Source organism: Dipodomys ordii, unplaced genomic scaffold (assembly GCF_000151885.1).
Source record: "Dipodomys ordii isolate 6190 unplaced genomic scaffold, Dord_2.0 Scaffold3, whole genome shotgun sequence".
Taxonomy (NCBI): Eukaryota; Metazoa; Chordata; class Mammalia; order Rodentia; family Heteromyidae; genus Dipodomys; species Dipodomys ordii.
In genome coordinates, this window is record NW_012267219.1 from 290,418 (window position 1) to 306,179 (window position 15,762).

The following is a 15,762-nucleotide window of genomic DNA, read 5'->3' on the forward strand; positions in this document are numbered from 1 at the left end:
CTTACTTGCAATAACTAGTATATGTCTGAGACAAGCAGAAAAGGTCAGATAAGTTGATGTTAGGGAAATGAACCCTAAGATATGTATTCAAATGTTTTTTTTGCATGCCATTGTTTCTAACACATTTATAAGATTATTTCTTTGTTGCTTGGTATGTCCCTCCCCCACAGTATAACCCCTGCTTTCACTGTATTTGATGTTGGTATAATTTGTGGAGGGGAAGGGAAAAAACAAATCGCTTAAACAGGGATACGGGTGGACCCATGGCAACAATGAGATGTACAAGTCGTTATGTCGAAATTGAACTTTACAACTTTGGTGGGGGGGGGGGATTGAGTCAGGGGGTAGGGGTAGGATGGGATGCGAAGGGAAAACAAAGGACGAGGCTACAATGCTTGATAAGAAATGTACTCATTACCTTGCCTATGTAATTGTACTTGCAGTTTTCTAGCTAGCATATATTCACATAATATTGATATTCTGATATAACATCTAAAAAGGAAAATATGCTGAAAGGAATTAAAGGTAATTTTACTAAAGTATGAAGTAATTACTGCACTTTGACATGAAATCTGGTATATTATTCTTATTTTGAAAACACTTTAAAAGCACTTTGAAAACACTTTAAATTTTTAAGTGTTTGCAAAATTGCCTAAATTTGACTCACCACTTTTAGTGTGTATTTTTTTAGATGCTGAAGATTGAACCAAACGTAAGTGATAAGTGATATAAGTGATCTACCATGATAGACAAACCTAGTTCCTTAGTATCAGTTATTCTGTTTGAGAGTTGGGAACAACTATATTAGAATATTGTTTTGACATATACTAGTAATTGCAAATAAGGGAAACCCCGGGACCTATGTTTCTTTGGGCCTGGCTTACTTCACTCACTATAATTTTTTCCAAGTCTTTCCATTTCCTAACAAATGGGACAATGTCATTCTTTCTGATGGAGGCATAGAATTCCATTGTGTATATATGCCACATTTTCTTGATGCATTCATCTACTGAGGGGCATCTGGGTTGGTTCCATATCTAAGCAGAAACGGTCAGATAAGTTGATGTTAGGAGAAATGAACCCCAAGATAAGGATTCAAATGTTTTTTCTTTCTTGCAATTATTTCCAACATATTTATAAGATGATTTCTTTGTTGTGTTGTACATCCCTCCCCCATGGTATAGCCCCTGCTTTCACTGTATTTGATGTTGGTATAATTTGTGGAGGAGAAGGGAAAAAAACCAATTGTCTAAATAGGGATACAGGTGGACCCATTGCAACAATGAGACGTACAATACATTATGTAAAAAATGTACTTTACAACTTTGGTAGGGGCGGGAGAGGAGGATTGGGTAGAGGGGGTGGGAGGATGGGAAGGGATAGGAAGGGGAAACAAATGGGGAGGCCACAATGCTTGATAAGAAATGTACTCATCACCTTGCCCATGTAATTGTAACCCTTCTGTATGGTATTTTCACAATAAATAAATAAAAGATTGTTTTGAGTGTGTTCCCTACCTGGGGCTTGAACTCAGGGCCTGGGTGTTGTCCCTGAGCTTTCTAGCTTAAGGTAGAGAGGAGAGAGAGACAGAGATAGATACAGAGACATTCAGGACAGAGAGTCAGGGAAGAGACAGATAAAGACAGAGATGAAAGCAGCCTTCAGATGATTCACTAGGGGAGCAAGCCCTTTGTTAAATTTATCTGAATTCAAAATTTTGTAATGTCCTTAAGTATTACTAAAATAAGATTAGTGTCCTCAATTCTTCATTAAAATGTACCTTCTTGGGTTGCTCAGGCTGAGTTACAGTTTCTTAAAACCTCCTTATGTTTCATAACACAAACCCATGCAGAAAGCCATTTTTATCCTGCTTAAAATCTTGAATTTATGGAGAGCTTTATCCACTTGCTAAGACAGCCTTAATAAACTTTACCATCCTAATACAGGTTTCCAGGGAATTGTTTTCTTCTGTTTTTAATTTAAGATCTGTAAATCCTCTTGAGAAAAGTGCACAGTATACAAAAGGATAATTCTTCTTAACCTCTTAAATACTACAACATCCATTATACTTTCATGAAGGCAATCATGAAGCATCTAGGGTAAACAACCTTGAAACTTAAGAAAAGACTTATTTCATGGATGGCCAAGGAAAACATTGCTCTATTAGTATAACATACACTGGAGAACATTTTCCTCTTCTTTTAACCACGAGAAGAGGTAAAATTTGATGACATTCTTGTCATGACAAAATATCTGAAGTTCCACATCTTCAGTTTATCTTTTTGGTTCCAGGGTAGTTTGGGACAAAAAGTTGAGGTAGAAATGTGAGGTTAATGCACTATATAAATATATTGAATATGAAACCTCCGGAAACTGTTTGTGCCTGGATTTACATCAAAAGGAGAGAGCTGAGTATGAAAATGCTACTAAAGAAATTCAGGTTTGGAAAATTTATATCCTTATTTTAATTAATTAACTCTATTGCACAAAGCCATACATTGAAAACCAATTTTTAAAATAAAATCATTGAAATAGTATGGCAAGAAACTAAAATTGAAGTTTTTTAATATATCAAATAAGCTGAGCATTTTGGAACTTATGCTGAATAAGAATCAAGTTTCAGACACTCTTCGTAGTTTGTAAAAGAACTTATGTCTTTATCTTTTTCCTAGTAGCCATAATTTTATGTCTTTATTATACATTACAGTTGTATTATAAAATTTGACAGTTAAATAATTTATCCTGAATGCCAGAGACTATCACTTACATTTACCAAGAAGTTATATTTAACACAATTTTAAATTATCATGAAAAAATCCTTTTTCACATCCTAAAGGGAGTTCTTAACTACCTAATAAATTACCTAATCAACCATAGAGTCCCTAGAGACTATAATGATGGTTAGAAACACATGACTATTTTACTCTTACCTACAAACATTTTATTATGGGATTAAGAGTCAGACTAATGCTGTCAAATAATATATAATAATTAGTTGTGGTTCTGTACGTTAATTTTTAAAGGAGCCATATAGGAATCTACTTCTGATTTCATATTTTGGCATCTTATCTAACTCATCTTTTGTTGGTTGAAATTTTTCTGTACCTTCTGATTCTTAATTTATAACTGAATTTGAATTAAAAAAATCACTAATGAATGCAATGTACAGTATATTTAAAAGACCAGAATAGAGAAATGTAAGCACTTTTATAGAAATGACTAGTTGGAGATATTGAGATAAGAAAAAAATGTTAATAAAAGAAGAAAGGTGAGTACAAAATCTTACTTACCACACAAATATTTTTTAATTATTAGAAATGTTTGCACATATTTAACAGCAGGACTTTTTTATATGCAGTGACAATGTTTTAAAACAACATATCCTGATATCATTTGGTGGAGAAGTATTGTGATTCTTTAGAAAAATTAAGACCAATTTTTGAGATGATAAATATGTGTACCTAATCATGATCTGGAAGAAGGAAAAAATAAAACAAGAAAAAAAATAGAAAGGCAATATAATGTTCAACGATGATATGCTAAGCCAGAAGGAAGTTGAGAGGACATGTGAACAGGACACAGAAGAAGAGAAGGTACAAAGGTAGTAGGGAGAAGCAAGAAGAGTACTACCATTCATGTAAATAACCAGGGATATCCAGCTAACAGTTTATTGTGTTTTATTTCATAGGACCTTTCTCTATCACTGCAAACGTTCATACACTGCAAATACACACATAATGCATAAAAATATGCTTTACATCTGCTTGGATGTACATCACAGAAAAGAAAACAACCAGAATAAGTAAGATGTATACAGTTATAATGTGTCCATTAAAACCATCATTAAGGGGCTGGGAAGGTGGCTCAGTGGTAGAGTGCTTGCCTTGCATGCCTGAGGCCCTGGGTTTGATTCCTCAGCACCGCATAAGCAAAAAGAAAAAGGCCAGAAGTGGCACTGTGGCTCAAGTGGTAGCGCACTAACCTTGAGCTAAAGAGCTAAGGGACAGCGCCCAGGCTCAGAGTTCAGGCCCCATGACCAGACCCCCCAAAAAATAAAACCATCATTAATAATAAATATGCAAAATATATAATTAATAAGGTAAAAACAAAGGACAAAACACAAAGAAAACTAAAACCAAATTCATGTCTCCAGGATAAAGAGAAAAACAACCAAAAGTAGTCACACAGACAAATGTCAGAGTTTTTAGAGGTTTGATGAGGATAGTAAATGCACAATGTATCTGATCTAGCAATGTTTAATTACTCTGAGTGTTGATTTAAAATGGAGACCTTAGATTCAATCTAATATTAAAAAGAAAATAGCAAAGTCGTTGGAAAAATGTAGTGAACCCAGAGTAGATATGTTTAGCAAACAAGCCGAGGTAAAAATTAATTAATACTGAAGTCATTATTTTTGGAAAATACAAATATCATAATCCAGAAGATAAAAGGTAAAATAATGATATATTTTGTCCACCTGTGGATTTTATATTTACATGATGTCATCATTGCTTGGAATGCGTGGATTTATTGGAGTTGGAGAAAATAAAAACTAGCAGTTACACTTTGAATTTTTAAACAAAATTCATATGAGGAAAATTTTACTTGCTACAACTGAGTAGCAAAGTACTGAAGGGGGTTGAGGTGGACAATATCAAGTCAAAAGTGTTATTCATGCAGACTGAGTTTCTTCATTTCTGATCTTTCCTTCTTCTTCTTCTTCTTCTTCTTCTTCTTCTTCTTCTTCTTCTTCTTCTTCTTCTTCTTCTTCTTCTTCTTCTTCTTCTTCTTCTTCTTCTGTTCTCCTTCTGTTTCTCCTTCTCCTTCTCGTTCTTCTGCTTTTCCTTCTTCTTCTTCTTCTTCTTCTTCTTCTTCTTCTTCCTCTCTCTCTCGCTCTCGCTCTCTTTTGGTCTGAATAGAAATCAGCTATGAAAAACCATACGGGAGTGACAACCTTTATTCTTCTTGGACTAACAAGTGATCCACAATTACAGGTGGTTATTTTTTTCCTCCTTTTTTTCACCTATATGTTGAGTGTTACGGGCAATCTGACCATCATCGCCCTCACCCTACTGGATTCTCATCTCAAGACACCCATGTATTTCTTCCTCCGAAATTTCTCATTTTTAGAAATTACATTCACTACTGTCTGTATTCCCAAATTTCTTGTCAGCATGGCCACGGGCAATAAGACTATTTCTTATAACGATTGTGCAGCCCAACTGTTTTTCACTATTCTCTTAGGAGCAACTGAATTTTTCCTTCTGGCCGCCATGTCCTATGACCGCTATGTGGCTATCTGCAAACCCTTGCATTACATGAGCATCATGAGTCGCAGAGTCTGCAATGTGCTGGTCTTTGCTTCCTGGTTGTCTGGTTTCCTCATCATCTTTCCACCACTCCTGATGGGCCTCCAGCTTGATTTCTGTGCAGCCAACACTGTAGATCACTTCTTCTGTGATGTATCTCCCATCCTTCAACTCTCCTGCACAGATACGGATGTAATAGAATTAATGATGCTCATTTCAGCCATTTTGACACTTCTGGTTACGCTGGTCTTAGTGATTCTCTCTTACGCAAACATCCTCAGAACAATTCTAAGAATCCCTTCTGCTCAACAGCGGAAGAAAGCCTTTTCTACTTGTTCTTCCCATATGGTGGTCGTGTCCATTTCTTATGGCAGCTGCATTTTCATGTATGTGAAACCCTCTGCCAAGGAACGAGTCTCTTTAAACAAAGGCATCGCGCTCCTCAGCACTTCAGTGGCACCCATGCTGAATCCTTTCATCTACACACTGAGAAACAAACAAGTGAAAGACGCTTTGAAGCGCATGGCCAAAAGGATTGAAGTTTTCTCTGTGAAGTGAATCATTTCAAGGACATTCTTAAATTGTGTGTGTGTGTGTTGTAAAATTAACGAGAAGAGTGGAGTGAGTCATAGAGCGCTTCTGGGTCTGTTCCAAGACACAGGAGCTCTTTCTTGGCTTATGTGGCATTCCTAGTATCCAAAACCTAACCATGTTTTACACTTAAGTTTTCTTCTCCTGTTGAGAGTACACAGAAAAGGTATTTTGTCTTCTGATCATAATCATTTGTGGTTTTGTGTTCCTGTGGTTTTCCTCTTGAAATTCTCTTGGGGGGAGACATTTTCCATGCTTCTTTCCATTGCTCTTAAAGCCAAGGGTCAATTTATCATGCATTCTACTGAAGTTTAATGCACTACTTATGTTTAATGACCCATTAGGTTTATTACCGTTGGATGCACAATGGGAATTTTGTTTTCTTACTTAGTATTTAGTAGAAAGTTGGAGCAAATCAACTTAATATCATTTCTGTAGTTTCACAGTTGTGTCACCTCAGATCTGAAATAGGCTGAGAGTTCATATTTCCAGAAAAAGATGAAAGAAACTTCAAAGAGGTTAAAACATAATGGCCATAGCAATTATCCAGTATAAATTACAGGTAACACTGATTTTTGGAATCTTCCAGGTTTTGCAAAATATACTAATTTTGTCGTGAAAAATGCAATACAATAGTCACTACCATGCTCATAAAATACTAAGGCATATGGAGACTTAGATGATATGGTAATGGTAAAGGTGAACGTACATTATGCACAAACTATAAATTAAGTGATGGAAAAACAAAGGTCCATTAGCCTTTGATACATTATTAACAAAGGTAAGTAGAAATCTGTCTTTAGCCCCATGTTACTTAGAGTGAGAAATAAGAGTAAGATTAGAGTGTTCCATAAGATCAAAGAGTGTTCTTCTAGGAGATCTATGCTTTACAGGTTTAGTACAGAGACATTATTTTTCAAATTAAACAATTTGAACATTAAAACAAGATACAATGACTGTTCCTGTGAAAAGCAGCGTGTTTTGACCATATGCTTTTGAACGAGTCATATTTCAGTGTGATCAAAAGAAAGAACTTTGCCTAAAATTTACTATACTCCATGGCTTCATTTCACACAAGGTTGAGCAGGAACTTACTGAAAATTTCTGACTAGTAGCATTTTTTTGTACTTACTAAATTGAGACATAACATTTGTCCCAATATAGTCCCAAGTAAATACAACATGACAGACCTGCTGACAAATAATTGCTTATGGGTTATATCAGCAAAAGTGAAAAGCTGTAAATCTACGTATCTAGGAAAATACTAAGTCATTAAACATAGTGAACTTATCATTCAGCTAGAGGCCAAGGATGGATAGGTTTCCATTAAACTGCAATGCTTTGAGAACATGTTGGGAATAGAAGATTTTCACCACTTCAGTTTGGATTATTCAACTTTCTTTGCATCAGGAGCTTAATTTTTTCATACTTGTGAAAAAAGTTATATTTTTGTTTTCTTTAAGTAGGTGAACAAAGGAGTTACCATTCCACAAATCCGTTTATAACTCCAATGCAGCTTGAGAAATGTCACCCTTTCCACCATTCTTCCCCTTTGTCATTCTCCCTGCTTCTTCCCAAGCCTTTGCTTTTCTCAGTTCCACAGGATATACATTAAATATCATGACTACATCCTCTCCCATCTTCTCTTCATTTGTATACCCCTTCCCTTAATCTCTCCCTCCAACTTTCAAATGTCAGTTTTCTAGTATTCATTTTTTTGGCATTGTAAGGTAGTTTTTCTAGGGAATTACACCATTTGAATGTTCCCCATAATTACCATACTTGGGTTAGTGCATTTGTGTATACTTCTTGCAAATACCCCTGTATGCATTTACTTGTACATTTATAAATTAGTTCTAGCTTCCACATATGAGAGAGAACATGCGTCCTTTGACTCTCTGAGCCTGACTTAATTCATGTACCCTGATTTTTCCAGATCTATCTGTTCTTTGCATATGATATAGTATCATTTTTTTCTAATGGATGGGTAAAATTAAACACTATATTCAAAAGTGTGTTTCAAAATGCTTGATGTCTGACAAAAACTCTGATGCCAGAAAAAAAATAAATCTCAGATTTTCTTATGAATATTCTTGGCTGTGTCTTAAATTGTTGCCAAATACAATTATATTTAAGGTATATTTTATATAGTTAAGTATCATATTCCTTATTTATTAAGCTAATTATAAACTCAATGACTATTTAGCACTTGTTAAAGCCTAGTATGTGAGTAAATCCAGAAATCATTTAATATATAGAGAGAAAATATAGAGATAATAATAAATAATATAAAGAAAAAAGTACCTTGTTCTTTTTCCTTCTAGAACCCAAAGGAATTATTAATGAATTGGTGAAATTCAAGAAATAGTTATTATATTTAACTACTTAGAGTGCGTAAGATTTTTTCAATTTCTAGATATTTTTAAGTAAGTAAAGGGAAATTTAAAAAAGAAAGGAAGGAAGAAACAAAAAAGAAAGAGAAAGAAAAGAAAAGAAAGAAAGAAAAAGAAAGGAAGAAATAAAACAATCCAAGTACAGGCTTAAGGAATGAGTCATGGAAGTAATTTTCCACTGAAATACTTTTCTACTGAAATAATTTTCCACTGAAATAAATTATTAGCTGTAAATGTTCATGTACATAAACACCAGAGATAAGTTTGAATCTACTGTTTGCAAATTATGCAAGACCATAAAAAATATTAAACTTCCTTTTGTTCACCAATGCATCCTGTTTTGGAGCTCTGTCTTCTCTGGCACTGAAAGAAAAAAAAACTATCATTTTTCTAATAATATATACTGAATACGTGTTGAGATGCTCTACCAAAGGTGTACCAGTGGCCTCTTAAACAGCCTTTCTGCCTTCATCTCTAACTCATCCACTACCTTGCTGTTAGATTCTTCCTTTGATATAAATCTTATACTGCTGGTTCTGCTAGGAATTTTGTGCCTCTCTAGTGTCCGTGGAATAATATTCAGATTCCTCAAGTGCTCCCATTGGCACACTTTCCAGTTCTATTCTTTATCCCTCAGACTACAAATCCTGTGCTTCAAATACACTGAACAACTTGGTGTGTTGTGCAAGATGTGTATGTGTGTGTGGCGGGGGGTATGTATGTATATTCATGTATAAAGAACACAGGCCTCTCTTCCAACTCTAACTCATCCACCAACTTGGTGGTGGTAGTGGTGGTAACATGAGCCTTCCAGCTAGATACTTCTCTTCTGAATAAAGTTCTTTACATTCACCTTCTGCTGTCCTGGACTTCCTCCATCCAGCTCCTGAGACAAGAGCTCTGGGAGACTACAGCAGTGCTGGCAGTCCAGCTGCAGCCCCATCATGCATTGCCTGATGCTGAGCCTCAACACTGAGCAAATATTGCCAGCTATAGGTCTTACAACCCTAGTGTTCTCTGAGCTGCTAAGTCAGAATAAACGTGAGTGCTCTGACTTCCCTGATCAGCAGTGGAAAGTTCACTATCAATAGCCTCTGACTGCCCATGAGCCTATATTTCTAATGAAATCTGGAGTTAATTTTAGCAAAAACACTTATTATACCCTGTTTAGATCATCAGACAATAATATTATAAGTTGTTTACAACCTCCTTGATGATGTATGAATATCTTGTAGATATAATTTTACTCTGGATCGTCTCTTGTCATGTAGCTAAAGAAAATGTAAATGAGATTCCACAGCATTTTCACTTCAAAATAAATCTCTGATTTATTTTTTTCTTCACTAAAATAATTTACTTTTTAAAAGTAACAAGCTCCATTCAGAGTTCTTCTGTTTGAAATCCACAAGCATTACGAGCTTTACAACATCGGTGCGGGAGGTGGGGGGGAAGGGGGAGAAGGATTGCGATTGGGGGGGAGGGGGGAGGCTGGGAAGGGATGTGAAGGGTAAACCAAAGGAGGAGGCTGCAATGCTTGGTAAGAAATGTACGTATTATCCTGCCCATGTAATTGTAACCCCTCTGTACAGTATATTCACAAACAAAATAAAATTAAATTAAAAAAAACAAAAAAAACATAACAACAAATCACAATTGTGAGCAATTGATCATAATCATGTTTCCTTGCACATTGAAGTACTTCTCTCTCATATATTTCCCAGACTTTTGTCCAAATACATTGGAAAATCATGACAATATAGTTGACATATAAGTCTTCTCATGTGAGGTCTGACTTTTTTAGTTGGTCCTATTTATTGCACTTGGATGTGACTACTAACAAGGCAACATATAAGCAAGAGGAGGAAGGTTATCTAGAAAGCTCTTTATAAAGTTACTTAGAACATTTGTAGTCATTAGCACCTGTATCAAGGTCATATGAGCATTATAAGACATAAAAAGAGGGACAATCTCTGCTGAAAATAACTTCAAAAGGAATTTTTCCACCCACTGTGGAAAATCAGAAATATTTGAAATGTGTGTGCATCTGTGTACTTCATGGTACTTCTGCTCTAAAATTCCAATCAACAGACAGTCTTGAGAGATCTAGAGAGGGTGTAAAGTCTACAAAGCCATAAGTCAAAATGGATATCTGCATCAAGATTTATGAGACGATTTACCTACTTAGTTCTATCTCCAAAATGTGAAGTCCACATTTACTGACAGGACTCAAGCTGAGATTTAAAGCCACAAACTTGTTTTTGTTTATTGATTCCGAATATGGTTAGCTTTTCTATGTTAAAACCTTATCGTTATTGCTTTCTATCACCTACATAAGATCTGAGAAGCTTATATTAACCTCTACTAAGTGACAGGACTTGCTTCATACACTGCTACTATTCTGTCTTCTATGGTAATGGCACAATTGTCACATGCTTCAAGATGACAGCATTCAAAAATAAAACTACCCTTCCTAAAGGCCTATTTCATGTAACCATGTGAGTCCAATTATATTATCCACGAGTGATAAAGTTACATTCTCCATAGTATTGTCATTCATCATGTATTAGTTCATATTTTGTATTACAATAAGAAAGATGTTTTGATATCCTTCAGCTTGAAAGTTAAATATCTCTTGCAGGGGGGAAAACATAAACGTACTTTCTCCTGGTGAGGAATAGAAAGAATTTTTCACATAGTGGCTAGATTGGGCCGAATTTCAGGCAGTTCTCTAAATTATGGGGTTACACCCTAAACTCAGGATTCTTCACCTATGACATAGATGGATTGCACATACAAAATCCACATAAGCTCCTCCTAGGATTTAGGAAGCAGAAGAAAATGATATAAGCATAAAGCTCACAACCATTTGCTAGGCCCTGAGTAAAAACCAGGATTTCTCCAAGTCTTTATGCTTTCTATTAGATGCTATCAAACTCTGGCTGAATAATCAGTTTTGGAAAAGAGGATGATATGTTGGCAGCGTTATGGCTTTTTGGAAGAAGACCCAGAAGGGTTTTCCCGGGTCAGAGTCAGGATGTGAAAGGTTCTCCCCAGTCAAGTCATAGGTTCTCTTGGCTTGGTGGTGAAGGAATGGCTAAGAGATCTTACTGTCCTAGCATTAATGAGGCTAAGGAACGGAAGGAGGTAAGATTGATACCAGTCAAATGAGTACTGCTTTTAATTTAAAATAACCTTTCCAGACAGAAAGAGAAATGGTCAAAGACTTTCCAAATTTGATATAGGGCTTTGGGAATAAGGAAAATACTGAAAGCTGGTTAGATAAACTTGTGAGCAGGTATTAAGTGTATCAGCTATTTTCAGTTCTATCTCCAACATGGTGAACTTGAAATATTTTTTCATATTTTATTTTTTTCTTTTCTATATCTATTTAATTTTTATTGTGAAAATACTGTACAGAGGGATTAAAATTACATGGGCAAGGTAATGAGTATATCTCTTATCAAGTATTGTAGCGTCCTCCTTTGTTTCCCCTTCCCATCCCTTCTCCCCATCCCCCCAATCCCCCCATCCAATCCTCCTCCCACTTTTCACCCTCCACCCAACCCACCTCCCCCCCACCATCAAAGTTGTAAAGTTCGTTTTTGACATAACGACTTGTACATCTCATTGTTGCAATGGGTCCACCTGTATCCCTATTTAAACGATTTGCTTTTTCCTTTCCCCTCCACAAATTATACCAACCTCAAATACAGTGAAAGCAGAGGTTATACCATGGGGGAGGGACATACAAAGCAACAAAGAAATAAACTTATAAATGTGTTAGAAACAATCGCATGAAAGAAAAAAACATTTGAATACATATCTTAGGGTTCATTTCCCCAATACCGACTTATCTGACCTTTTCTGCTTGACTCAGACATATACTAGTTATTGCAAATAAGGGAAAACATGGGACCTATGTTTCTCTGGGCCTGGCTTACTTCACTTAATATAATTTTTTCCAAGTCTTTCCATTTCCTAACAAATGAGGCAATGTCATTCTTTTTGATGGAGGCAAAGAATTCCATTGTGTATATATACCACATTTTCTTGATCCATTCATCTACTGAGGTAAATAATGACAATAAACATGGTCGTGCTGATAGCTTTAGTGTGGTCTTGTTTGTGATCATTTGGGTAAATGCCCAAAAGTGGGATTGCTGGGTCATAGAGGATCTCTATGTGGAGTCTTTTGAGGAACCTCCATACTACTTTCCAAAGTGGTTGAACAAGTTTACACTCCCACCAACAATGCAGTAAGGTTCCCTTCTTTCCACATCCCCTCCAGCATCTGTTGTTATTAGATTTCTTGATTATAGCCATTCTAACTGGGGTGAGATAGTATCTCAATGTTGTTTTGATTTGCATTTCTTTTATAGCTAGGGAGGTTGAGCATTTCTTCACGTGTCTATTGGCCATCCTTCTTTCTTCTTCAGAGAAGTTTCTCTTTAAGTCTTTAGCCCACTTATTTATTAGGCAGTTGTTTCTTTGAAGATTTGTTGTTGGGGGATTTAATTTTTTGAGTTCCAGGTATATTTTAGATATGAGACCCTTGTCCATTGTATGGCTAGTGAAGATCTTCTCCCAATCCATGGACTTTCCATTGATCTTGCTAGCTATGTCCTTTGCCATGCAGAGGCTCTGCAATTTCATACAATCCCATTGGTCCAACCTTTCTTTGATTTGTTGTGTTTCTTTGAAATATTTTTAATCCCATCCCTATTATAAGGAAAACCTGGACCATAAAAGACTTTTATTAGTCCATTAGAAAATGAGTTTTGTAGAGGTATGTCATTCTGAAATTAATCAATGCATCTAATATAATATGATTTTTCAGGAGTGAAACATAAGGAGAAATGATGTTAGATGAAATGAAGCAGAGAAAGAAAGAGAAGTATCATGTGTTTTCTTTCTAAAAAAGAAAAAAAAGACAGTGTGCCAGTGGCTCATGCCTGTAATCCTAGCTATTCTGGAGGCTAAGGTCGGATGACCACAGTTTCAAGCCAGGCTGAGTAGGAAACTCATGAGATTCTTGTCTTCAATTAACCATCAAAAGGCCAGAAGTGGGGCTGGGTTCAAGCAATAGAGTGCTAGCCTTGAGCACAGAAACTCAGATTGGCGCTAACAACAACAACAAAAACAATAATAATAATATCTTGATCAGAATGTATTTCCCAAACGGAAAAAAAATTGAAAACCATATCTAGGTTTCCTCTTTAGAAACAATAGAAAGAAGAATATTTTCATCCTAAATCAATTAGAATAAAAACTATGTTTATTGCAGCATTATTTACCATAGCTAAGATATGGAACCAACCCAGATGCCCCTCAGTAGATGAATGGATCAAGAAAATATGGTATATATACATACAGAAAGAATGACATTGCCCCATTTGTTAGAAAATGGAAAGACTTGGAAAAAATTATATTAAGTGAAGAAAGCCAGGCCCAAAGAAACATAAGTCCCGGGTTTCCCTTATTTGCAATTATTAGTATATGTCTGAGACAAGCAGAAAAGGCCAGATAAGTTGATGTTAGGCAAAATGAACCCCAAAACAAGGATTCAAATGTTTTTCTTCTTCTTTTTTTTTTTTTTTTGGTTGGTCGTGGGGCTTGAACTCTGGGCCTGGGTGCTGTCCCTCAGCTCTTCAGCTCAAGGAGAGCTCTCTACCACTTGAGCTACAGTGCCACTTCCTATTTTTTTCTTTATTGTGATTGTTTCTAACATATTTACAAGATGATTTCTTTGTTGCTTTGTATGTCCCTCCTCCATGGTATCACCCTTATTTTCACTGTATTTGATGTTGGTATAATTTGTGGACAGGAAGTGAAAAAACAAATTGCTTAAGTAGGGATACAGGTGGACCCATTGCAAGAATGAGATGCAGAAGACGTTATGTAGAAAAACGAACCTTACAACTTTGGGTGGGGGGGTAGAGATGGGAGGGCAGGAATGAGAAGGGGAAACAAAGGAGGAGGCAACAATGCTTGATAAGAAATGTACTCATTACCTTGCCCATGTAATTGTAACCCCTCTGTATGGTATTTTCACAAAAAAAATGAGAAAGTAGAGTAGAAATGAAAACAGAAAAACGATATAATCAATAAAACCAGAATTGAAATCTTTAAATGGATTTCTAAAATTGATAAACCTGTAGCCAGGAAAACCATCATGACATTCTGCCTAAACACATGTGTCCACATAATCATGGACTGAAACTTCTAAAGCCATCTCCCCTTGCTCAAGTTGTTTTTGCCAGGTATTTGGCTGCAGTGATGGACAAGTATTTCAGCCAACACAAATGAAAATTTTGAGAAATAGATGATTACTTATTCACTCAACTTATTCATCTCTGGAAATTATTGGGCTATTTATAGTGTTGATTTCTCCTTGTGTATGTTTTAGTGATCTTTATTTTTCAAGAAACTGATTCGTTTCATTTAAGTTATTAAATTTTGACAATAATTTTCTTGATAGTATTTATTATCCACTCACTGCTGGGGTATCAGAAGTAATAATGGAGGGTTTCAGATATTATTGTTTGACATATTCTCTTGTTTTCTTTCATTTCACCCATCCAGCTTAACAGTCTGTTAGGATGGCAAAGGACATAAAAGCTTCCTTTATGGTTCCCACACACTGATCCAAGCTTCCTTCCCCTACCTCACTCAGTCACAGACTGAGATAGACAATAGTACTTGGCTGTTGACCTGAAGAACCAGACCAATTTGGTCCACTGTATTCAATCCCTCCTCCAACACTGAGTTACTGGGTTGGGAGGCCTGAAGTCTACTGATCAATTTATGTTCTGAATGATTGATTATATTTGGCAATCCATATTGTACACTCAAGAGACATCATTTAAAGCAGTTTCCGTTTTCATGTATATTTTGTTTTTGTAAAAATGTGGAGTACCTGGGGAGAACATTTACAGGATGCAAAAATTGGTGGTGCTTTGGGAAATGGTGTTTGAGGATCTTGAATCCTGCTGAGACTTCTTTGGCAGCTTTAGATATTTTTTATTCAGAGCACAGATAGCACAAAACCTCCCTAAGACCCAGAATGGTTCATGTTATAGGGAGTATGGATAACATCCAGAAAATGATTCCATCAATGCACAAGTTATCTTAAATGAGACTTCATAATCTACCTGCAGTAAACCAGTTAACCAAGTCATTTCTAAGAGTGCTGCTGGTAAGTGAGACAAAACCATCAGAAATTGGGGTTTACAGAAAAGGTTATTCAGAGAGGAATGGAGGGGCGGTGTGCTCAGTTCTGTACAATTGTTAGAGTTAACATAATGCTACATGTCAATGACAGCAATTCTCTGACAGAATCTGTGTTGGTAACATACCTTTAGATATTTTTAGGATTCAAATAAATGTTTGCCTATAAATTCAAACATTTAATTGGCACATCATGTAGGATCTAAACAGATGTAAATAACATTTTTAGTAGTGATAAATGG

The 15,762-nt window shown here is 35.9% G+C and overlaps 1 protein-coding gene across 1 annotated transcript; it reads left to right on the forward strand.

Annotated features, from left to right (window-relative positions):
• Positions 1 to 4,928: 4,928 nt before the first annotated feature.
• On the forward strand, positions 4,929 to 5,867 carry LOC105988101 (olfactory receptor 6C74). The gene has a single exon (XM_013019610.1). It carries the CDS (start codon positions 4,929 to 4,931, stop codon positions 5,865 to 5,867), a length of 939 nt encoding a protein of 312 aa, XP_012875064.1.
• The last annotated feature ends 9,895 nt before the right edge of the window (positions 5,868 to 15,762 follow it).